The sequence below is a fragment of the Carcharodon carcharias genome, chromosome 20 (genome assembly GCF_017639515.1).
Source record: "Carcharodon carcharias isolate sCarCar2 chromosome 20, sCarCar2.pri, whole genome shotgun sequence".
Lineage (NCBI taxonomy): Eukaryota > Metazoa > Chordata > Chondrichthyes > Lamniformes > Lamnidae > Carcharodon > Carcharodon carcharias.
In genome coordinates, this window is record NC_054486.1 from 28,796,341 (window position 1) to 28,822,257 (window position 25,917).

General features: G+C 43.5%; 1 protein-coding gene across 1 annotated transcript in view; it reads left to right on the forward strand.

The window, feature by feature from the left end:
• The window catches only part of ccdc135 (coiled-coil domain containing 135), a 110,693-nt gene that overhangs the window by 69,954 nt on the left and 14,822 nt on the right, over window positions 1–25,917 (forward strand). The window contains exons 15-17 of the mRNA XM_041214146.1: window positions 6,856–6,966; window positions 9,666–9,780; window positions 22,475–22,659. Of these exons, the coding sequence (XP_041070080.1) occupies window positions 6,856–6,966; window positions 9,666–9,780; window positions 22,475–22,659 (411 nt within the window). The remainder of the gene's footprint in view (window positions 1–6,855; window positions 6,967–9,665; window positions 9,781–22,474; window positions 22,660–25,917) is intronic.

Genomic DNA, 25,917 nt, shown 5'->3' on the forward strand with positions numbered 1-25,917 from the left:
AAAGATGCAACAACTGTCCCTTCACTTCCTCTCTCCTCACCGTCCAAGGGCCCAAACACTCCTTTCAAGTGAAGCAGCATTTCACTTGCATTTCCCCCAACTTAGTCTACTGCATTCGTTGCTCCCAATGTGGTCTCCTCTACATTGGAGAGTCCAAACGTAAACTGGGCCACCGCTTTGCAGAACACCTACGGTCTGTCCGCAAGAATGACCCAAACCTTCCTGTTGCTTGCCATTTTAACACTCCACCCTGCTCTCTTGCCCACATGTCTGTCCTTGGCTTGCTGCATTGTTCCAGTGAAGACCAACGCAAACTGGAGGAACAACACCTCATCTTCCGACTAGGGACTTTACAGCCTTCTGGACTGAATATTGAATTCAACAACTTTAGATCTTGAACTCCCCACCCCCTTTCCGTTTCTTCCCCCTTCCTTTTGTTTTTTCCAATAATTTATATAGATTTTTCTGTTCCCACCTATTTCCATTATTTTTAAATCTTTTATGCCCTGCTAGTCTTTCCACCCCACCCCCACTAGAGTTGTACCTTGAGTGCCCTACCGTCCATTCTTAATTAGCACATTCGTTTAGATAATACCACCACCTTCAACACCTCTGTGTTCCTTTGTTCTTTTGTCTGTGACATCTTTTGATTATCTGCTCCTATCACTGCTTGCTTGTCCCTACAACCACACCACCCCCCTCCACTTCTCTCCCCCCACCCAACCCCCCTACCCAACACCACACCACCACCCGCACCCCCCCCCCCCCAATCTTAAACCAGCTTATATTTCATCCCTCTCCTTGGATTCACCTAGTTTTGTTGAAGGGTCATGTGGACTCGAAACGTCAACTCTTTTCTTCTCCGCCGATGCTGCCAGACCTGCTGAGTTTTTCCAGGTAATTCTGTTTTTGTTTTGTGATTAATGGACCTGCCTGTCCAACCTTAAGGTTGGCGGGCAGGCCAGGAGCCCAGGTGGCTTGTGAAAAAACATGAAACTTCATCCATGGATGGGATGAGGTTTCGTGAGTGATTTTAAAAATGCAGTACATTTTACAATAAAAATTATGGACATGTGACAGTGTCACATGAGGGTAGATGGCAGGGAAATTTTTTTCTAATGTTTATTCAAAGTTTTAAATCGGAGCCGATCTCCCTGAGGCAGCACTTTGCCTCAGGGAGATCTGTGTGCTCTATCGTGTGCAAAATCCCCACCACCGCCCCTCGCCCCCCACCCCCCCGCCCACATAGGGAGCGCATAGCACTTCCTGGTGGACGTCACGCTGGGCGGGCCTTAATTGAACGGCCCACGTAAAGTGGCAGCGTGCCCCCAATCGGAGGCGCTGATCAGAAACCCGCCTGCTTGCGCCCACTCCCGCACGTCCCCCCCAAGGGGGCAAAATGTTGCCCTATGTTACAAGCCCAAAGAGTACAATATTTCTAGTAAAAAGTCCTTATTATAACTGGATGTAACATAGCTACTCCCAGCCTGTCCCTCATGGCAGGTGTCACATGACTACAGCAAGCCAGGTGATACCTTTAGTATGTGATTGCATTTCAATCCAAACTTTGCTATTTTAGCAAAGAGTTAACACACTGAAAATCAACGAGTTATCTGTGCAGTTATCCAACATAGAAATATCATAAGAGTTTGCTGGCTTTCATCATAATGTTTTCTAGACTATCATGTTCAAAGAACTATCAATCCTGGAGTTAAGGGCAGGTTTCCACCTCCATTTGGTTACTCTCCACAATCGAATTGATCATGGAAAACTAGGCTAAACTGTCAATGGAAATACCTTCAGACAAAACTAGTACATACCTCTAAAAGTCAAAAGCTCTATTTGTGTATTTAAATAATTGTGGTCAACAAACAGGGTAAACAGGGTAAACAGGGTATACCAATGTAATAAAAGGTGGAATTCTGGCTTATTGGGATAGCTATAAAACAAACAGATATGAAATAAAATGATAAAAGGTATAAAAAGCTCAAATGAAAAAATCTTGCAAGAGAAATCCAATCCATTTATAAATATATTAAGAATTTTAAAAAACATATTAAGGTAAAGATAGTGGTAAGAGGGAATGTTGGCCCATTAACGACACATGAAGGTGAGACTTTAATGAATAATAAGGAAATGGTAGATTTGTTAAATTAATACTTTTGTTCCATTTTCAAAGAATACTACTGGTACAAAGGAATCTAAAAATAATTAAGGGGAAGGAGCATATTGATTCAATCTATTCAAAATGGTAACAGAGAAAATAATGGGACTTAAGGTTCACAAATCTCCAGGGCTGCCCTAGGGCATTAAAAGAAACTGGTGAGAAAATTGCATGTGCATTTGTAGTATTGTTCCAATGCACTTTAGATTTGGGAATTGTACACTTAGTTTATGTTGCTTGCATTATTTAAAACAGGAAGGAGGGAGATAACATGGATCTATAGATTTATCAGTTTAACATCAGTTGTAGGTAAATTACTAAAATCTATCATTAAGGATGGAGTGACTGAATATTTGAACAAGATCACTAATCACTAAAAGCTAGCACACAGGTACAAAATGTATTCACTTTATTGCATGCATACTTCAACTGTAGAAAGCCTCTATCAGACCATCATCAATAGTATTGCATTTAGTTCTGGGTACTGCACATTAGGAAAGATATATTGGCTGTAGAGGAGGTGCAGTACATATTTACAAAAATTATACCAGGGATAAATGGATTAAGTGATGAGAATAGTTGTATAAACCTGGCTTGTATTCTGTGAATTTAGAAGGCTGAGGAATGACCTAGAATCATAAACAATTACAGCACAAAAGACGCCATTTGGCCATTCGTGTATCTGCTTTCCCAAAAATAGCTATCTAGCCTCATCCCACTTTCCAGCTCTTGGTCCCATAGTCCTGTAGGTGATGGCACTTCAAGTGCATATCCAAATACTTTTTCGATGCAATGAAGGTTTCAGCCTCTAGCACTCTTTCAGAAGTAAGTTCCAGGCCCCCATTACCCTCTGGGTGAAAAAGAATTCTCATCAACTTCCCCATAATCCTTTTACTGATTACTTTAAATCTTTACCCCTGGTTATTAACATCTCTGCTAAGAGAAATAAGTCCTTCCTATCTGCTCTATCTAGCCCCTCATAATTTTATTTATCTCAGAAATCTCCCATCAGTCTCCCTTGCTTCAAAGGAAACAATTCCAGCCTATGCAATTTGTCTTCATAGCTAAAATTCTCCAGTCCTGACAACATTCTCGTAAATCTTCTTTATACCCTCTCTTGTGTGATCACTCCTTCCGATACTGCAATGAGCAGAACTGTACACAATATTGTAGGTGCACAACCTAACTGGTTTTATACAGTTCAGGCATAATCTGCATGCACATTCTATGCCTCAGCTAATAAAACATAGTATCCCACCTGCTTTCTTAATGGCCTTATCTATTTGTCCTGCTACCTTGAATCTGTGGATAAGCACACCAAAGTTCCATTGTTCTTCTACACTTCACAGTATCCTACCATTTGTTGAGTATTCCCTTGCCTTGTTTATCTTTCCCAAACTCATTACCTCACACTTCTCCAAGTTGAATACCATTTGCCACTTATATGCCCACCCTGACCAGTCCATTGATATCACCCTCCAGTCTACAGCTTTCTTCCTCACCATCAACCACATGATCATTTTTTGTAACATCTGCAAACTTCTTTTTTAAAATTTTTAAATTTTTTATTCATTCAGGGGATGTGAGGTTCGCTGGCTGGGCCAGCATTTATTGCCCACCCCTAATTGCCCTTGAAAAGGTGGTGGTGAGCTGCCTTCTTGAACCGCTGCAGTCCATTTGGTGTAGGTACACCCACAGTGCTGTTAGGAAGGGAGTTCCAGGATTTTGACCCAACGACAGTGATGGAACGGCAACATATTTCCAAATCAGGATGGTGAATGACTTGGAGGAGAACCTCTAGGTTGTGGCATTCCCATCTATCTGCTGCCCTTGTCCTCCTAGATGGTAGTGGTCGAGGGTTTGGAAGGTGCTGTCTAAGGAGCCTTTGTAAATTCCTGCACTGCGTTCTGTAGATGGTACACACTGCTGCTACTGTGTGTTGGTGGTGAAGGGAGCAAATGTTTGCAGAGGCGGTGCCAATCATGCGGGCTGCTTTGTCCTGGACATAATACATAAAACTGGACTATAATGCATAAAATTCTTAATTCATGCCCTGTAAATTTAAGTCTAAGTCATTGAAATATACTGTAAAAAGCAAAGGGCCCAGTACAGAACCCTACAGAACCCCACTAGAAACAACTTTCCAGTCATAAAAATACACATCGACTTTTACTTCCTGACATCTTTGGATCCAACTTGACATGTCACCTGGAAAAACTCAGCAGACCTGGCAGCATCGGCGGAGAAGAAAAGAATTGACGTTTTGAGTCCTCATGACCCTTCGACAGAAGGGTCATGAGGACTCGAAACGTCAACTCTTTTCTTCTCCGCCGATGCTGCCAGACCTGCTGAGTTTTTCCAGGTAATTCTGTTTTTGTTTTGGATTTCCAGCATCCGCAGTTTTTTGTTTTTATCTCTATTATTATTGACATGTCACTTGATCCCAGAGCTTTAACTTTTTGAACCAGTCTGCTGTGTGGGACCTTGTCAAACGCCTTGCTGAAATCCATGTAGCCTACTTAAATGCACCACCCTCATGGACATTCTTTGTTACCTCCTCTAAAAGTTAAGCTGTTGGATTTCCCGAAAATCTGATTGGCCACTGCTAAACCTGCAAAGCAGGTTAACTCAGAGGCTGCCAGCCTCTTTAACATATTTAAATTACCAATCCACCTGCTGAGAATGGGTTGGCTGCCAGCTCTTGTCTCCTGAAGTGGATAAGTTGGGGTTGGATTTTCCGATTTTTAAAAAAATTTTAGCACCTAACCTGACCCTGAACAACCTTAAAATTAATCACAACTGTAGGTTTAGAAAATGACAGTCAGCTTGCTTCTCCTAACAGCTGAGGATATATTTCATCCACGACTGACAATTTGTCTACCGGTACCAGACCCCGTACCTGGGAAGCTCAGTGTCTTGTTTCTTGTATTTCTTTAATGATGCACACAGGCCATTGACATTGTAGCTGAGCTAACTTTATTATGGAGTCAAAGAGGTCTACAGCACAGAAAAAGGCCCTTCGGCCCATCGAGTCTGCGCTGGTCAAACAAGTACGTAACTATTCTAATCCCATTTTTCAGCACTAGGCCCAAAGCCTTGTATGTGATGGCACCTCAAGTGCACATCCAAATACTTCTTAAATGTTATGAGAGTTTCTGCCTCTACCACCCTTTCAGGCAGTGAGTTCCAGATTCCCAACATCCTCTGGGTGAAAAAATTCTTCCTCACATCCCCTCTAAACCTCCTGCCCCTTACCTTAAATCTATGCCCCTTGGTTATTGAACCCTCCAGCAAGGGGAAAAGTTCCTTCCTGTCTATACTATCTTTGCCCCTCATAATTTTATACACCTCAATCAGATCGCCCATCAATCTCCTTTGCTCCAGGGTGATATCACATTTTCCTAACATGAGCACATATCTGCAGTGCCTGAACTCTATCAAGACAGGCTCCAACATGTGCTATCTGACCGTCAACCCCCAGGTCAGGTGACCCCATATGTAGTACCGAGTACCGTATAGTATCAAATACTGGAGTCCACAACCACAATCAGCTATTATCATGACATTCAAGACCAGACATGTGCCAGATTTGGGGATTTTACGGATTTTGGGTCCTGTATTTATAATACATAAAATAAAGTTACAAACAACAGCCTCCACTCATTGTACTCTTGTCTCGTTATATTTGATAAACCGCTGAAGCCTCATGTGTCTCCTGCAACATTCATATTGCTGCACAAAATAACAGTTAATGATCCCCATAACAGCCTGAATTGGATCCCAACTGTCCCTGGGAAATTTGACCAGTGATGGGATGAAGTCAGGGAGCCAAATAGATGCATTCTCCCGGTATTTTCCCAGCATTCCCGATACAGCATCGCCAATTGTAAGAGAAGTAACATTCCTGGACTTCTTTGACAAGGTCATCTGTCAGGCTTCTTAAGAAGAAGTGGACAGCTGGAGGATGAGATACAGTAGATTCTGTATCTGAAATAAAGATAACAAAATATCACAGAATGAGGAGAATCAAATAAAGAATAAAAAGGTTTGCGTGCCAATTTCAAATTATTGCTTCTCAGGTGCTTCCAAATTTTAGGACACAGCTAAGAGGTCTGGTACTTGTCCTTGTACTTTCAAAGATGCTAAATGCCTTAACATCATGGGGTCAGGGGAAGCCACTCCTGCTCTGTCTGGCCCACTAATAGTGCCGTAAATGCACTTACCATAGCCCTGAAGCTGTCCTGACCTCCTTTCAGCTGTTGGATTTCCTGAAAATCTGGCTGGCCACTGTTAAACCTGCAAAGCAGGTTAAATCAGAGGCTGCCAACCTCTTTTGTATTTTTAAATTCTCAATCCACCTGCAGAGGATGGGTTGGCTGCCAGCTCTTGTGCCCAGAAGGGGACAGGTTGGGATTGGATTTTTAGATTTTTAAAATTTATTATGGAGTCATAGAGGTTTACAGCACAGAAAAAGGCCCTTCGTCCCTTTGAGTCTGCGCTGATCAAACAAGTACATAACTATTCTAATTCCATTTTTCAGCACTTGTTTCTGTTGTATTTTAGCTTACCAGATATGACTGCTTGTTATTTTCTACCATCATATGAGGAGTGTTTAAACCTGTATACATGAGAAGAAACAATTGAGATTCTGACATTAAAGACATGCATCTTCTACTTTTACTGTCCTGCAGGTTGACCCACTGGCGAAGCCTTGTAAGAATGTGGTTCTGTATCAGACCATGATGCAATTGTTGAAGACACAGGCTGTGTCGATGCAAAGCGTCAGAGATTCAGAGCATGAGGTAATATCTGAGTCAACAATAACTTTCTTACTTTATAAAGAATAAGATGTAGGTTTATTATGTGTAATATCAAGCTTTCAATTTAGAAAAGAGAACCCCTCCCCCAAGATTACTGCTCTACCTGAGAGGAAGCATTCAGTGTGAATTGAAAGCTTCAAATTGGCTTCTCTCTCCACCTTCAAGCAAATGGATTGATCAATTAGTAGGCATGCAATGAGTCTGACCCCTCCCTAGACCTGTACAAGTGCTTTTAAAATGCTGTAGGGTTTGAGTTTTGTCCATTTAGAATGCAACCATCATCCTTTACTCTTTCGCCAAGCCCTTTCAACTCTGACTTTGGCCAGAGTGCTTTATTGCATACACCTTGGGTCCTCTCCTCATTCCTTTTATTCCCTTCGCACCTATTTTTAATCCTAATTTAAGAAGAGGAACCTTTAACAAAACTTGATAATGGAGACTATGCAGTATCTCATTTCGTATTACAGCTAGGCTGTTCAGAATTTATACTAGGGAAGTATTTCTTCACCAAATGATGTTGGAGGCCAGTGGCCAGTTAATGTCAGATGGGCTGTTTGGATTTGTGAAATGCACAGGAGATTTTGCCTCATTTGTATGGGCCTGCATATTCAATACCCAGGTCACCTTGGCAAATTCTCTTTCCAACAGGGTCATCACCTTCAAGCATAAAGTGGCCCAACAAAACTTTTCACAAGCTAACAAGACAAACATTCAAAGAAAAAATGGAAAAACATTTTTAAAATGACCTCGAAATGCTACAAAGAAATTTCACATGGGATTGCTTAAATCTTCTACTTCCACCTTCATAAATGAACACCTTTATTGTTCATTTCTGCCTCTGCCTCAGCCCATCAGCTACTGAAATTCTATAGGGAAAATGTTTCAGTCTCTCGGAACCCTGAACATCCATTTTAAACTGCTGGGTACATGAATCAACAATATCCAGTACTGGACAAGCAGGATTTCCTCCAATTTAATATTGAGAAACCCGAAACCATTGTCTTAAGTCCCTGCCACAAATTCTATTCCTTGACCACAGATGCCTTTCCTCTCTGTAACTGGTACCTGATGTAGAATCAGATTGTTCGCAGCCTAAGTATCCTACGTTGTGATAGTGACGACACTTCAAATGTACTTTGTTGGCTGTAAACCACCTTAAAAACCTGAGGTCATGAAAGACACTATATAAACACAATTATTTCTTTCTTATACTGTTTGAGTGAAGCTCCTGATCACATGTCCTGTCCACAACCAAGACCACCTACTTGCACCACCATAAAATTACCCATCTCTGTCCCTTCCTCAGCCATTGTCTGAGGAAACTTTGATCCATGCCTTTGCTATCTCCAGACTTGACTATTTACATGCTCTCCTATCCGGCCTTCCTCCCTTCATAAGCTTCAGCTCATTCAAAACTCTGCTGCCTGTATCCTAGCTCACATCAAATTCAGTTCACCCTTTACCCCTGCTGACCTCCACTGGCTGTCTGAAACTGCTTCAAATTTAAAATTCTCTTTTTTTCTGGAACAAATCCTTCCATTGCCTCACCCCCACATCTCACTAACCTCCCTCAGCCCTACAACCCTCCGAGACCTCTGTGCTTCTCCAATTTCCATTGTTCCAACATTGGTGGCTGTGCCTACAACTGCCAAGGCCCTAAATTCTGGTATCAAATCATGTTTGATAGTTGTCCTGAAAAGTGCCTTGGGATGGTTTACTGTGTTAAAGGCACTATATAAATGAAAATTGGTTTATTATTGTTGAAATTTCTGCAGGAGAGCTAGAAAGTATCTCAAAAGATATTATACATTATTCTGACCTCTTTTCAGACTGACAGCGCTTCCGGCACCAGTATGAAACCCACCGCTGGTGTGATGGCATCAGTCACCATAATTTCCTGGAGCTTGCTTGATTACCTGTGAATGTTAGAGAGGAAATTCACTGAGTTTCTTTTCAGCAAAATTAGCCAGAGATTCCCTAAGTACTTTTGAAGTGTAATCACTGTTGTAATATTGGAAATATGGCAACCAATTTGCGCACAGCCAGGTTCCACATACAGCAATGTGATAAAGAACATGTGATCTGTTTTAGTTCTATAGTTTTTATTTTCTTTATTCTTTCATGGGATACAGGTGTCGTGGGCAAGGCCAGCATTTTTGCCCATCCCAAATTGCCCTTGAACTGAGTGTCTTGCTCGGCCATGTCTGGAAATAGTTACGAATCAGCCACCTTACTGCGGGTCTGGGTCTGTTAGTTGAGGTACAAGTATTGGCTGGGACACTGGGGAGAACTCAGTTGTTCTTTGAATTTGTGTCATGGGATCATTTACATCCAACTGAGCAGCCTCAGTTTTAATGTCTCATCTGAAAGCCAACAGTGCAGTATTGGAGTGTCAGTTATGTGCTCAAATCTCTAAAAAGAAATGGCTTAAAAACACAACTGAACCACAGCTGACAAGTGAAAGTGAAATCTGCATACTGGGGTCATTCAGACAGAAAGAAACTATACAAAGCTCACCCCTGAGTCAGTGCCTTTGTAAAAACAGTGGCAGAGGATTGCACAGAACATATTAAGTGTTGGATATGAACTTCACCAATCAGAGGCTCTACCCTAGAGTATATACAGGACAGGATATAAAGTTTTTAAAAATCAATTAAGAGGTGATCATTACTATGTTTAAGGTACGTGAATTTCTCAAGGATAGGGCAGCTGAACGCAAGGCGAATGAGCTGGTGATCTCCGTGTACGATACAGAAAGAAATTATAAAGCTAAAGAACACAGAAAGGAGCAGGTGAGTGTGGACCAAAGAATCTCAAATCTGCTTATGCTCAGGAAATCCAAGCACCTCCCAATATCTGGAATCCAGATGTTAGATGAGTAACAGTGTTGCTATTGGACTAGAGAGTGCGAAAGAATCATATTTATAGCACAAATACAGGATTTGTTCAGTGAGTTTCTGTGCTTGTTGAACTGAGGGATGGTAGCACTGGGGAGGGAGATTATTCTTCCCTTTTAGTGCCAGTATCTAAAGTAAAATTAACAAAGCCAATCAGAGGGACAAAAAGAACTAGATCATTGTGGAAGAAGACAAATGCAACAGTGTTATAAGAGCAAGAGATTCAAAAAGGATGCATACTTATATGGTCAAAACAAGTAGATGTTGAATATGCCATCTAGGGGCAAGGCCAAAATAAATCTGGAAGTGATTCAGGACTCAGCATTGACCACAGCCTGTCATTGCTAAGCAGAAATTAACAAAGCAGATGGAATATTGAGCTATGTCAGCAAATCAGTACAGTCTGAGACTTGCCATCCTGGTCAGGCCTCAACGTGGATACTACATTCAGTTCAGGTGACCAAATACCAAAGGGAACGTCCAAGATAATTCCTTCCTTCTCTTTTTTCAATGATAAATTTGAAAAGCTAGAGACTCTTAACTTCATTAATTATTGTTTCAGAACATTGACCCTAAGGTTACCTACAGACCAGTACATGCAGTCCCAACATTTAAAACACATGTAAAGAAGTTCACGGGAATTGTAAGGACTGTTTAAAGCCTGTTCCCATTACATTGTTTAAAGATAGTTAAAGGTCCAATGAGAGATTTTCTTTGTAGCTGTCATCATACAATTTTCTTTGATTGCCTAATTCTTGCTGGTTTTTTTTGGGTGTTTTATAACCTTTAGATCGTTGAACAGTTTATTGGTCAATAATGTGGTTGTCGGGGCAGCTGGGGGGAATGTGGTGTGGATGGTGGCAAGGGGTGGTGGGTGAGCGGTGGTGGGGCAGGGGGGTACTTTATGTCTTCTTTCATGCTGTCTTTGCTTCCTATCTTTGCTCTTCCTGAACTATAGAATTGTTTACAAGCCTTTGATATCTTATCTCTTGCAATCGCGAGTAAAAGGAACATATTTCCTTTTTATAATGTAGTAATTTCCTTCTCTGTGTTTCCCCTGGTGTGATAAAAGGTCTATTAAAAGCATTTGGCAGCTAAATTGGGCCATGTAGCATCTATTTTTTAAGTGCTACATAACCACTTAAGGATTGAAAATTGGGCCCAAAAAGTCCGCAGGATGCCATCTTGGTAAAGGAGTTTGTTGCGTATTGAGCCTAACACCAACAACATGTAGAGCAACACTCATTTGAAGCCACTGATCAATTTTGGAACTCAACACTCTTGCCAACCCAGTCAATCTTAACCTTCCACAGCTGAACACTATGAGCAGAATCTTCCGTTCAGCGTGCGGCACAACACGTAAAATGATGCACGGTGACATTGGAGGTGCGTCCTGACATCACCGCACTTTGTTCTGATCTTCAGTTCGGCCGGCGCGCACCGGAGTCAGCTGCATACCCACTGAACTGTCAAAGGCCTGTTAAGGCCGTTAATGAACTAATTAAAGTACTTGTCAGGGCTTCCCGTCCAACCTTACGGTTGGCAGGCAGGCAAAGAGCCCAGGTAACCTAGGCATTTTTCATGGAACCTCATCCACGGGCGGGATGAGGTTTCATGAAGGGTTTATTAATTAAATAAAATCTTTTATGATAATTCATAAACGCGTCCCAACTCATATGACATGTGACATGAGGAGACATGTCTGAATATTTTTAAACATTTTTTTCCCATCTTTATGACTGAACTTAATCTTGAGTGCCTCAAGGAGATTTCTGCACTCTTTTGCATGCATATGCAGGCCCCGACTCTCCTTCCTCACCCATGTCTGCACAGATAGTGCTGAGCGCTTCCAGGTGTGCGTCATGTTGGGAGGGCCTTAATTTGCAGGCGGCAATTGGCTCCGCGCCCGCCCTCTCCCAGCCGGCCTGCTCGATGGGGAGAAAATTCTCCCCTATATTAAATGGAAGGATGGAACCCCAACCAGTACTATTTAAAGGGATCATGAACTCCTTATAGGTTACCACTGGTGCAATTGTACATGTTTTTGGAGCCTTCCCATACTTGCCTGTTTGAATGCTCTACAGGGCGTGGCCTGTTGATGAAGTAGGTTTTTGGACATTTAAAAACTTCTGCTGAAATTAGTTTCTCCCAGTCTTGGGTGACCTGGTAGGGTTTCCTCTGGCAATGACTGGGAGAAAGAAGCAAGGCCATACAGTGCCGCTGCTAGAAGAGGGAGGAGATGGAGGGAGAGAAGAACTCACAACAGGAGGCCATATTTGTTGAAGGAAGCAAAGCCGCTATCTCAACGTCAGTAACAAGGGCCAATCCATGAGCTATTTCAGTTAAACAAAAGAGGCCCTGAGTGAAATCTATCAACTGCTGCAGCCACAAACTGCAATCTCAAAGCATTGACTGTGGTTGTCACAGACTATGGCTCTTAACGGATTCTTTTCAGGCTGCTGCTGGAAGTATTAGCACTATCTCAGTTCACAGAGCACAGCTGTATACTGGAGGTTATTGAGGTTCTGTATGCATAGAAAAATATTTTCATCTCATTTTCTCTTGCCAGCGACAAGCAAGCAAAGCGAGCCCAAGATTTTGCAGACTGTAGGCTTCCCAATGATGCAGGGTTACATTTTCTGCACACATTCTGCCTTGCGTGTACCTCATGTGAACTTGGCCATTTTCATGAACTGATTCCTCTGATTCCACTCCCTCAATGTGCAACTGGTGTGAGGCCACAAGCACTGCATCATGCAGGTCAATGCACATTATCCTTGCAGCAGTCACAATTCTTGCGTTCCGTGGCAGTCCTCTGTGCCACTTGTATTTGGCCTGTCATAGGTCAAAGGCTGGCTACTGGTGTTGGCAACTTTCTTTTCTTTAAAGGAAAAAATTAGGATATACTCATGGTGTGAAATTAAGTAAGGTGAGAAGAGGTTCTTGTGGAACTTAAACATTGTTGGCCAAAGGACCTGTTTCAATGCTGTAAATTCTATGCAATTTCCATTTTCTACGTTAGCCATGGTCTTGTGATGCAGTGGGTAGTAACCCTGCCTCTGAGCCAGAAGTTCTGTGTTCAAGTCCCTCTTCAGGATTTGATGGCCAAGGAAGGTACATTCATAATGTGGCCAAATAGTTTGAGTATCAACTTGTAAGTCCCTCCAACATATGCCAATGGCAGGTGATAAGGGTGGGAGAGATTTCTGGTCAGCCATGTGATGAAGAGAAAATTGGAGCCTGGACCATCACTATTCATTGCTTCGGTACAGCAACACGGACTGCTTGGGGTGGGGGTTGTGGGGGGAGGGCAAAGTTGGTTGGCTCAGTTCGCTGGCATGGTTCAGATTGGTGCCACCAGCATGGAGTTTGATCTTTGTTCTGGTGTGGTGGTTCTGGGACCTGCCTCCTTGCCCTATCCGTGGTAGAGGCCTTGGCGCTGTGGGTCGGGTAGAGAACTGAAGAAGATGTTAGCCCATCTTGTGGCCTTTTTGAGTGAGATACAATGTGATGACAATTAGTGGCAAATTAGCAACTGGTTTGTGCTGTGGGCCAGCATCTATGGAACTGTTAAAACTGCCCCCTACCTACTTCTCACTCGCTCAAGACCCCAAACTTATTCCACATCCAATGTTTTCAGCCGGCAAAGGGATTCAATTCTCGATGTTAGAAAGGAAAGGACTAAATGGTTGACTTTTGACTGCTGAAGGATTTCCCCCAATTGCTGAAATCTCTGAGAAATGGCATACTTGCAAGTACTGCTTCGGAACACTGCCCAGGCCTTATATAATCTCCAGATCTGAGTATTTCTGTGCTGTCAATAACTTTATGTCTTTACTCAACAGCTTAAAAAAAGTATAAAAACAAAAAACAAAAAACTGCGGATGCTGGAAATCCAAAACAAAAACAGAATTACCTGGAAAAACTCAGCAGGTCTGGCAACATCGGCGGAGAAGAAAAGAGTTGACGTTTTGAGTCCTCATGACCCTTCGACAGAAAGGGTCATGAGGACTTGAAACGTCAACTCTTTTCTTCTCCTCCGATGCTGCCAGACCTGCTGAGTTTTTCCAGGTAATTCTGTTTCTGTTTTAAAAAAAGTAAATATGTTCAAAAATGTGTCTTCTAAAGGATAAACGTTAGTGAGTGCTGGGCGGCACTCAGTATTTACAAACAAGGCAAGCAGGAGTGAGTAATGGCAACAGGTGCCTCTGTGTGACAGATAGGAGAGTTTCTGTCCTGTGTCAAATAAGGACATTTTCTGTATTACATTTTCCCCTGACTTTAGCTATACAGGGTCTTGAAGATTATTAGAACGAGTAATATATTCTAAAGGAAATATTATAAATCCAGATTAGGCTGCAGTTAGATTAGCCTCATTGCTCTCATAACTGTTAAGTGTAGATTAGAGTGACAATTCAATGATTGTTGAGCATGGGATGTCTCATTAGCATATATGACAGGCTTGTCCAATCTTTCTGCGTGAGCAGCCACATTTCAATTTTTTTGTCACTCAAGGGGCTGATGAACAAATTTTGGGAAGATAAGGTTTGGCACAACATTAAACATGAATTTTAAAAATGCTCGCATATAAAAAGAAACAACTGGCTGAGCAAAAAAACAATGTCAAAGCAATAAATTGATTTTTTAAAAAATGAGTAATAGATAAAGATGACCATTAGAGTGAGAGTGTGTGTATCCGGCTCACTCGCAGTCTCAGGGTGCTTACTCACTCACCCTCACCCACTGTGAGAATGAGTGAGAGTGCAAGTTGGTGTGTGGGAGTGAGGGTGAATGAAACCCTAAGACTGGAAGTGCGCCAGACACACACACACACTCTCCCCTCTCACAGACACACGTGTATTCTCCCCTCTCAATCTTAGACTCTCGCTCTCCCTCTCACACTCATGTTCTCTGCTCTCACACTCACACTTGCGCTCTTCCCTCTCACACTCGCAGTCTGCCCTCTCACATACACGCACACTCCCCTCTCACACACGCTCACACGTTCCCCTCTCTCTCTCACACACATACATACAAAGACTCTCCCCTCTCACACACATGCTCACACTCATCCTCACACACACACACACTATCCCCTCACACACTCATTCACACTCTCTCTCTCATACACTTATGCACTGACACACTGGTGGGCCCTGCTCTGCTCTGGGCCCCCAGGCCCCAATCTCACTCTGGGTCCCCAGGGCTGCTACTCACGCTCCGGTCCCTGCCCCCACTCTTGCTGCAGGCCCGCTCTTGCTCTTGCTGTTGCACCAGGCCTGTTGTCCTCTGTCTCTCTCTCTCTTTCTCTGGGCCAGCCAGCAGCCCCCCACACTCTCGCTCCAGGCCCAATCTCCGTCTCCCCCTCTCGCTGTTGCTCTGAGACAGCTCTCCACCGTTCTTGCTCCCACACCAGGCCCGCTCTCCCCATGCTCTCACTCTCGCTGCAGCTCCTAGAGCTTACCTTGAAAACTTATCTTCCCACCGTTTGCTGCTCGTCCAATCACAGGTGTTTTCAACTATCCCAACATTAATTGGGATAGATATAGGGCAGAATTTTGCGGGCGGGCCGACTGACTGGGCGGCAGGCAGGCAGCTGATCGCTGCCGCTGAAACGGGCTCTGCCGCCATTTTAAGTGGGCGAGCCAGTTAAGGCCCGGCCAGCATGTCACCCGACGGGAAGCGCTATGCACTTCCTGAGCAGTGGGGGGTGGGGGGGGATTCCCCAACTGCCAGAGTGCGCTCTTTTGCGCATGCAAAGTGCTGCCTCAGGGAGATCTGTGAAACTCTAAAAAATAAAAAAATTTAAAAATCATTAACAGGTCCCACTCATGTGAAAATGTCACATGAGATGAGACATATTAGTGAAGGACACAAACACTTTATTAAAAGTTTTTAAACCCGATATCCAACCTCATCCCGCCACTGGATGAGGTTTGTGAAAAAATCACTTACCCACCTGCCAGTTGGGCCCCTGCGCCGACCCAAAGTTCGCACGGACCCCTCAAAATCCTGGTCGATTGGAGAATTAATGGCCTTAACAAGGCCTTTAATTAATAGCAGGCGGGCGTCCTGCTGCATAGCCTGCCCGCCGACCGAAATATCACAATGCCGCGCGCAGACGTCAGGACGCTCGCGCGACATTTTAAGCGCTGACGTGCGGACTCCACCACCAGCACGCCAGCCAGAAGATTATGTCCATAGTGTTAAGGGCTTGGATGGTGTGGATTCCTTGAAATGTGTACAGGAGAACTTGATAGGTCAATATGTAGAGGGTCCAACAAGGGACGGCGCAGTGCTGGACCTAATTCTGGGCAATGAAGCTGTACAGATGGCTGAGGTGGTGGTGGGGGAGCATTTTAGTGATAGCGATCACAACATGGTATAATTTAAGCTTCTTATGGACAAGGAAATAGACAAGTTGCAAAAAAATGTTTTGGATTGGAGGGGAGCAGGATCTGGCCAAGGTGGACTGGGAACAGCTACTTGTGGGGAAATCTACAGAGGAGCAGTGGGGGGGGCGTTCAAATAGGAAATGGGGAGGGTACAGGCTCAACATGTTCCCTCTAGGTTGATAGGAAGGAGTAACAAGCCCAGAGAACCATGCATGACTCGAGATATTCAAGATAGGATGAGAGGGAAAAGAGAGGCTTTTAGCAGATACAAGGGAAGCAAATCAGCAGAGGCATTAATGGAGTACAGGAAGTGCAGGGTGGAGCTTAAGAAAGCAATTAGGAGAGCAAAGAGGGGATATGAGAAAGCTCTGGCTGATAAAAGTAGGGAAAATCCCAAGATATTCTGTAAGTATATCAATGGGAAGAGGATAACCAGGGAAAGAGTAGGGCCCATAATGGACCAAGAGGGCAATCTATGGATGGAGTCAGAGGACATTGGTAGAGTGTTGAACGAATACTTCACATCCGTCTTCACCCAAGAGAATGAGGATGAAGGTGTTGAACTCAGGGAGAGAGACTGCGAGGTTTTTGAGCAAGTTGATATATGGAATGACAAGGTGTTGGCAGGCTTAAAAGTGGACAAATCTCCAAGTCTGGATGATTTGTTTCCCAGACTGCTGAGGGAGGCAAGAGAGGAGATCGCAGGGGCTCTGACCCCAATTTTTAATTCCTCTCTGGCCACGGCGGAGGTGCCAGAGGACTGGAGAACAGCTAATGTGGTTCCGCTATTTAAGAAGGGTTGTAGAGATAAGCCAGGGAACTACAGGCCAGTGAGTCTCACGTCAGTGGTAGGGAAACTATTGGAGAAAATTCTGAAGGAGAGAATCTATCTCCACTTGGAGAGGCAAGGTTTAATCAGGGATAGTCAGCATGGCTTTGTCAGAGGGAGGTCATGCCTAACAGATTTGATTGAATTTTTGGAGGAGGTGACCAGGTGTGTAAATGAGGGTAGTGCAGTTGATGTAGTTTATATGGATTTCAGCAAAGCCTTTGACAAGGTCCCACATGGGACACTTATAAAGAAGGCAAATGCACATGGGATACAGGGTAATTTGATAAGGTGAATTCAAAATTGGTTTAGTTGTAGGAGACAGAGGGTGATGACAGAAGGATGCTTTAGTGACTGGAAGCCAGTGTCCTGTGGCGTCCCACAGGGATCTGTGCTGGGTCCCCTATTATTTGTCATTTATATAAACGACATAGATAACTATATGAAGGGTAGGATTTGTAAGTTTGTGGATGACACAATGATTGGCTAGGTGGTTAACAGTGAGGTTGAGTGTCTTGGGCTTTAGGAAGATATAGACAGGATGGTCAAATGGGCAGATAAGTGGCAGATGGAATTTAACCCTGAAAGGTTTGAGGTGATACACTTTGGAAGGAGTAATTTGACAAGGAAGTATTCAATGAATGGCACGACACTAGGAAGTTCTGAGGTACAAAGGACCTTGGTGTATGTGTCCATAGATCTCTGAAGGCAGTGGGACATGTTAGCTGGGTGGTGAAAAAGGCATATGAGACACTTGCCTTTATCAATCGAGGCATAGATTACAAAAGTAGGGAGGCCATGTTGGAGTTGTATAGAACCTTGGTGAGGCCACAGCTGGAGTACTGTGTGCAGTTCTGGTCACCACATTATAGGAAGGATGTGATTGCACTGGAGGGGTGCAGAGGAGATTCACCAGGATGTTGCCTGGGATGAAACATTTAAGTTATGAAGAGAGGTTGGATAGACTTGGGTTGTTTTTGTTGAAGCAGAGAAGACCGAGGGGCGACCTGATCAAGATGTACAAGATTATGAGGGACATGGACAGGGTGGATAGGGAGCAGCTGTTCTCCTTAGTTGAAGGGTCAGTCATGAGGGGCCACAAGCTCAAGGTGAGGAGCAGGAGGTTTAGGGGGATGTGAGGAAAAACTTTTTTACCCAGAGGGTGGTGACGGTCTGGAATGCGCTGCCTGGGAGGGTGGTGGAGGCAGGTTGCCTCACATCCTTTAAAAAGTACCTGGATGAGCACTTGGCACATCATAACATTCAAGGCTATGGGCCAAGTGCTGGTAAATGGGATTAGGTAGGTAGGTCAGGTGTTTCTGACTTGTCGGTGCAGACTCGATGGGCCGAAGGGCCTCTTCTGCACTATGTGATTCTGTGATTCTGGAGATGCCTTGATTAGTTAATAGCAATCCAATTGTGCCAGGTACATTTGGAAAAATGATTTTTTTTGATTCACTCACGTGATCTGGCCAGGCCAGCATTTTATTGCCTATCCCTTGAGAAGGTGGTGGTGAGTTGCCTTCTTGAACCACTGCAGTCCATGTGGTGTTGATACACCCACAGTGCTGTTAGGGAGAGAATCCCAGGATTTTGACCCCGAGAAAGTGAAGGAACGGCAGTATATTTCCAAGTCAGGATGATGTGTGGCTTGAAGGGGAACTTGCAGGTGGTGGTGTTCCCATGTGTCTGTTGCTCTTGTCCTTCTAGCTGGTAGCGGTCATGGGTTTGGAAGGTGCAGTCTAAGGAGGCTTGGTAAGTTCTTGCAGTGCATCTTGTAGATGATACACACCGCTATCACTGTGCATCGGTGGTGGACAGAGTGAATATTTGTGGATGGGGTGCCAATCAAGCGGACTGCTTTGCCCTGGATGGTGTAAAGCTTCTTGAGTGTTGTTGGAGCTGCACTCATCCAGGCAAGTGGGGAGTATTTCATCACACTCCTGACTTGTGCCTTGGAGATGTTGAAGAGGTTCAGTTTCTGGTCAATGGTAACCTCCAGGATGTTGATAGTAAGGGATTCAGCAATGGTAATGCCGTTGAATGTCAAGGAGTGATTTTTAGATTCTCTCTTGTTGGAGCTGGTCATTCCCTGGCACTTGTGTGGCGCCAATGTTACTTACCACTTATCAGCCCAAGCCTGGATAGTGTCCAGGTCTTGCTGTATTTGGACCTGGACAGCTGCAAAAAAATGTGGAGTCACAAATGGTGCGGAACATTGTGCAAACATCAGTGAACACCTGCACTTTTAACCTTATGATGGAAGGAAGATCATTGATGAAGCTGTTGAAGATGTTTGGGCCTAGAACACCACCCTGAGGAACTCCTGCAGTGATGTCCTGGAGCTGAGATGATCGACCTCCAACAACCATAACCATCTTCCTTTGTGCTAAGTATGACTCCAACCAATGGAGAGTTTTCCCCTGATTTCCATTAACTCCAGTTTTGCTCGGGCTCCTCAATGCCACACTCAGTCAAATGCTGCCTTGATGTCAAGGGCAGTCACTCTCAACTCACCTCTGGTGTTGAGCTGTCTTGTTCATGTTTGAACCAAGGCTGTAATGACATCAGGAACTGAGTGGCCCTGGCAGAACCCAAACTGAGCATCAGTGAGCAGGTTATTGCAAAGCAAGGTACTGCTTGATAGCACTGTTGATGACCCCTTCCATCACTTAACTGATGATTGAGAGTAGACCAACGGGGCAGTAATTGGCTGGGTTGGATTCGTCCTGCTTTTAGTGTACAGGACAAAGCTGGGCAATTTTTCACATTGCTGAGTAGATCCCAGTGCTGTAGCTGTACTGGAACAGCTTGGCTAGGGGAGTGGCAAGTTCTGGAGTACAAGTGTTCAGTACTACTGCCAGAATATTGTCAGGGCCCATAGCCTTTGCAGTATCCAGTGCCATCAGTGATTTCTTGATATCACATGGTGTGAATCGAATTGGCTGAAGACTGGCATCTATGATGCTGGGGGCCTCTTGAGAAGGCCAAGATGGATCATTCACTCGGCACTTCTGGTTTAAGATTTTTGATTTAACTTTATCTTTTGCACCAATGTGCTAGGCTCCTGATGCCCTGCTTAAGGTTGCATAATCCCATTGTTGTGTCGACAGCTAAGCTTGGGATAGCCAGATTGGAGACCAGTACTCCCTTGTTGTGGTGACAATTGGAGAATTGCTGCATGATAGAATGCTGAGAATTACAGAACATTCTATAAGCTTTTCTACAGTGCTACGTACAGGGAGAAGCAATGGGATTGTGCAATATTAAATTGTTCCTTGGGTAGTGCGTTCCTATGGTTACAGATTGAGCATCCTACCATAATTGTTGTGGAAGGTAGTTCCGTGGAGAGTGTTTTCTTTAATAATGACCTTAAGTGTGGTGATTCTAGGGTGATGAGGTTCTACTGTGAGTCTATTTACAATTGATCCCAACATCCTGAATCCAGGTTTTATCTATGACTTCATAAACTGCTAACAATTCCTTTCGGACTGTTTATGGAAAAGCTGAATTGCCAAGTGTTGATTTGGACCTGTAGTCTGATTGCTATAGTCTTTTCTTGTTGGGCACTAAACATTAAAATTGCTTTATTTGATTCATTTTGTGTTACATTTAAAACACTCAGTGATGCTGTAGATCACATGTTGTCAGTGCACTCTGGTGCTTTACATATAAAACAGATTTTCTAAATGATCCATCCATTTGCAATTCTATTAAAGACAGTTACTAAATATTTAATTTTTAATTTTCCCCAGTCATCTGTTTATTATAAAGGTGGCTTGTATGTTATGTAGGATTTGCTCCCTAATTTGATCATCTCTTCTCATGTGAGTGGAGTGGTGTATGGTTCCAGAGGCACCAGCAGCAGTCGCTGCCTCAACCGGCTATCCACTCCTAATGGCTCAGTGCTAGATGTTGAATTGCATATCAACACATAATATGGGGGGCTCCACAGCTGAGCCAATCCTGTTGCTGCCCACTGTTCAAATTTCATGAACAGTGTTTCATGCCCACGTTTCAGCAGGAGTCACAGGATCACAATTTAGATTATTCCACGGGCCCAGAGCTGCGAAACCAATTGTGCCACTCATATCAAAAACAAAAATACCTGGAAAAACTCAGCAGGTTTGACAGCATCTGGGGAGAGGAACACAGTTAACGTTTTGAGTCCGTATGACTCTTCAACAGTTCGTACGGACTCGAAACGTTAACTGTATTCCTCTCCACAGATGCTGTCAGACCTGCTGAATTTTTCCAGGTATTTTTGTTTTTGATTTGGATTTCCAGCATCCGCAGTTTTTTGCTTTTATCTTAGTGCCACTCATGTCATTGCTGCTGCTGAGTTCAGCGATCTCAGTGGAGATCGGGGACTGAATCTAGCATCCAAGGTTTAGTACTAAAGAGGGTGATGACTTTCTTCTACCTACATGACTTACTGGGAAGACACACAGGCTGTGAACCGCCCTAAGTGCTTTCGTGACAGTTGAGCATCTGATGATGGGATTATCAAGCAGATTACCAGCTGGTTACCCATCCACTCACTGACAGGATTATCTGTCCTCAAAGCTCCTGATTAGGTAATACCCAAAGATCATTAGAAATGCAAGCTTCTGGACAGACATCAATAAATCTTCTGATGGTACGGATCTATTTACGATCTATTTACTGGTCTATTAATCAAAACAAGGATGGAATATCAGGTGTGTTTATGTTTCACATTGGTAGCCAATCCTTCTAGCAACTTTAGTCTTCAATCCATCTCTCCACAACAGTTGTTTCTATCTCTCTACTTGCAGTCATTGCCCTTCTCAACTTCCTTTTCTTGTCCTATTAAGCTCCAAATATGCTAAACCACATGCTCTCCCTCCTTCTTACATCCTTCCTGCTGTGGCAAATTATGTCTAATCATACAGTCTCGTACATTAACTCATCCTTTACTGGAAACTCTTTTCCTTCCTTCATTTTTCTACCCAGCAGTTTTCAGGCTTTTAAAACCTATGTTTGCCATTTCTTACTTGCCACTTCCTGATTTGCCCTGCTCTTCCTTGTACTGTTTTTGATTCTTATTGTGCTTAATTTACCTTCATTCAATTACAGTTGATGAAAAGTTGGCTCCAGGGACACAGTATTGATTGGTAGTAACCACAGTATGAGATACAGTGGGTAATTGTCAACTTTGGCAATAATCTAGCCTCTAAAGAACCCATTCTTTTGATTTCAATGCCAGTAGAAATGGGGCGATTTCTACAATGACAGGTTTGGGCACAATGAGCTGCCCAGGCAGTGAAGCTGGAAATTATTCTCAAATGTTTTCAAATTATGTTAACCATTTACACAATTCAAACATTTTATTCCTCAGATGCGATTAGAGGAGGAACAACGAATGCGGCGTGCTGAGGAGGAGCTTGATTACCTTGCACCCTTCCTTGCCCGGCTTGGACAACCCAAAAGAATTACAAAGAAAGTAGCCTTGACGCTCAGGAACGACTGCCTGACAGACATGAAGCAGAGGCTGATTGATAAAGCCAATCTCATCCAAAACCGGTTTGAGAAGGTATTGGACACAGCATTATTCTCATCCATCATAATCCCACCTAATGTTTGTTTGATGACCAGTGTTCCACCAAGATTGGGCTGCAGGTCTGCAGCTGCATATCCTCACACATTGAGCACTGATTTCAATCATGTGAGTCCAAGGGCTTTCACTTGCCCTGTGGAAAGTGCAACAATTTTGACTCCAAATGGCATTCCCTTACTTTCTTTTGCTGGTGAGAAGGAACACCATTGAATTTAAGTTACACTTGATAATGTATGGTGATAAATAGACAGACAGAGTCACATGAAGCTGGCAGTAAGTGAAATGAAAGAACTCTGCAAATAGCCTCAGAGCCTGTTGTAACTACTATCACAACTTGCATTTATATTTGCACTTTTAGATAGTAAAATGTCCCAGGGGAGTTTCATTAACAAAGGACTTGAAACTGACTCATTCCGCAGGGATCGTACCCTCCAGGACACCTTGGTCCACTCCTCAATCACCCCCTACACCTCAACCCCCTCCCATGGCACCTTCCCATGCAACCGCAGAAGGTGCAACACCTTCCCCTTTACTTACCCTCTCCTCACCATCCAAGGGCCCAAACACTCCTTTCAAGTGAAGCAGCATTTCACTTGCACTTCCCTCAATTTAGTCTACTGCATTTGCTGCTCCCAATGCTGTTTCCTCTACATTGGAGAGACCAAACGCAGACTGGGTGACTGCTTTGTGGAACACCTTCGGTCTGTCTGCAAGGTGACCTAGACCTCCCTGTCGCTTGCCGTTTCAACACACCTCCCTGCTCTCATGCCCACATGTCCGTCCTCGGCCTGCTGCAATTTTCCTGTGAAGCTCAACGCAAACTGGAGGAACAGCACCTCATCTTCCGACTAGGCACTTTACAGCCTTCCGGACTGAATATTGAGTTCAACAATTTTAGATCATGAGCTCTCTCCTCCATCCCCACCCTCTTTCCGATCCCCTTTTTTTCCAATAATTTATATAGATTTTTTTTTCCCACCTATTTCCATTATTTTTAAATGTATTTCCATCCATTGTTTTATCTCTACCTTTTAGCCTATTTCGATCCCTTCCCCCCACCCCACCCCCACTAGGGCTATCTGTACCTTGCTCGTCCTGCTTTCTACCCTTAATGTCACCTATTAGCACATTCCTTAAATAATGTCACCACCGTCAACACCTCTTTGTCCTTTTGTCTATGACATCTTTTGGCAATCTCCACCTATCACTGGCCCTCTATCCAGCTTTACTTGTCCCACGCCCCCTTAAACCAGCTTATATTTCACGTCTTCTATTTTTCCTTAGTTCTGTTGAAGAGTCATACAGACTCGAAATGTTAACTGTGTTCCTCTCCGCAGATGCTGTCAGACCTGCTGAGTTTATCCAGGCATTTTTATTTTTGTTGTGAAGCTCACTTTTGCATGAGATCAGGAGTGTCAGGATTTCTTCATTTATTGTTCCATTTAGTTTGATTTTTCTCCCAAACCATGCACTATCTTGCAGCTAAAAAGGGCAGGCATTCATTCCAAGCTGGCCAAGACCAGGGACTTAGCCAAGTTCCGTCTTACCACCACTTCTCTCAACTCCTCCACTGTTGCTAAGTTATCCAATTGCTTATCATCTGATGTCCAATCTGTTCATAACTTTAGATGTCATATTTATCTCTGAGATGAGCTTCTGATCACATTTACACATCATCACTAAGACTGCCTACTTCCAATTCTGTAACACTACCCGACTTTGGCCCTGCCCCAGCTCTTCTGCTGCTGAAATTCATTCATGCCTTTGTCGTATAGATTTGACTATTCAAATGCAATCCTCGCTGGTCTCCCTCATTTCACCCTCTGTAAACTTGAGGTCATCCAAAACTCAGCTACCTGTGACCTTACCCGCATAAAGTCCCATTCAGCTATTATCCCTGTTATCGCTGACCTAGAATGATTAACCAACGCCTCAATTTTTAAGTTCTTATCTATGTTTTCAAATCCCTCCATGACCTCACTCCTTCCTATCTCTGTGATCTACTCCAGTCCCCAGCTCTCAGAAATCTGTACAAAAGCAAAATTCTGTAGATGCTGGAAATCTGAACTGAAACCAGAAACGCTGGAAATACTCAAATGGTCATCACAACCTGCAATTTTAGCTCTTTTTCTCTCCACAGATGCTGCATGAGCTGCAGAGTATTTCCATCTTTTTCTGTTCTTTCCTCAGAAATCTGTGCGCTTCTAATTCTGGTCTCTTGAGAATCCCCGATTTTAATCAGCTCTACCTTCAGTTGCCTAGGCCCTAAGCTCTGGAATCCCCAGTCTGCATCTCTACCTCGCTTTCTTCCTTTAAGACACTCCTTTCGATCTAGTCATCTGACCTAATATCTCCTTATGTGGCTCAGTGTCACATTTTGTTTTACAACGCTCTTGTGACGTGCTTTGTCATGTTTTATTACGTTGAATATGTTATACAAATATCAGATGTTGTATACAAAGTTATGGGTTACGGGTGCAAATCTATGTTCTATCACCATGTGGCATAGTACACTTGAGCACTAACATACTGTGTCACAATGAAATGGTAATATTTTCTCTACTCCCATCCTGAGAGTGCTAACTTTTGCCCATTTCCATGAACATGATCATCCCCATAAACAATGCTAATCTCCATGGGCTCTTCCCATTTCTCTTAACATGACTCATTTCCATAAACATGCTCTACCTCTGTGGGTATGCCCCATCTCTGTAGGCACACCCCATCTCTGTGAGCATGCCCCACCTCCCTGAACATGACCCATCTCCTTGAACACAGCAATATTGATGCAAATATTACAGTGCCAGAGGATCAAGGAAAGAATCTATTCAGTTGGAGTTAAGAAACAATGCTGATACCATTACATGAAGCAGAAAAAGATGTTTATTTCAGATAATACAAGAGAGAACCAGGCTGAATAAGAACGGTTCAGGGGAGAAGAAAATAAGAAAAAAAGAGGTAAAGAGAGATTATGAGAAGAGATTAGCAGCTAACCTAAATGGAAATTCTAAAATCTTCTATAGGCATATAAATAGTAATGGGTAGTAAGTGACGTTGATTAGGGACCAAAAAGAAGATTTTATACATGGAGGCAGAAGACATGGCTCAGGTTCTAAATGAATACTTTGTTTCGGTCTTTACCAAGGAAGAAGTTGCTGCCAACATTACAGTGGATATGAAGGTAGTTGATTGAGATAGGCTAAAAACTGATAATGAGGAGGTATTAGAAAGATT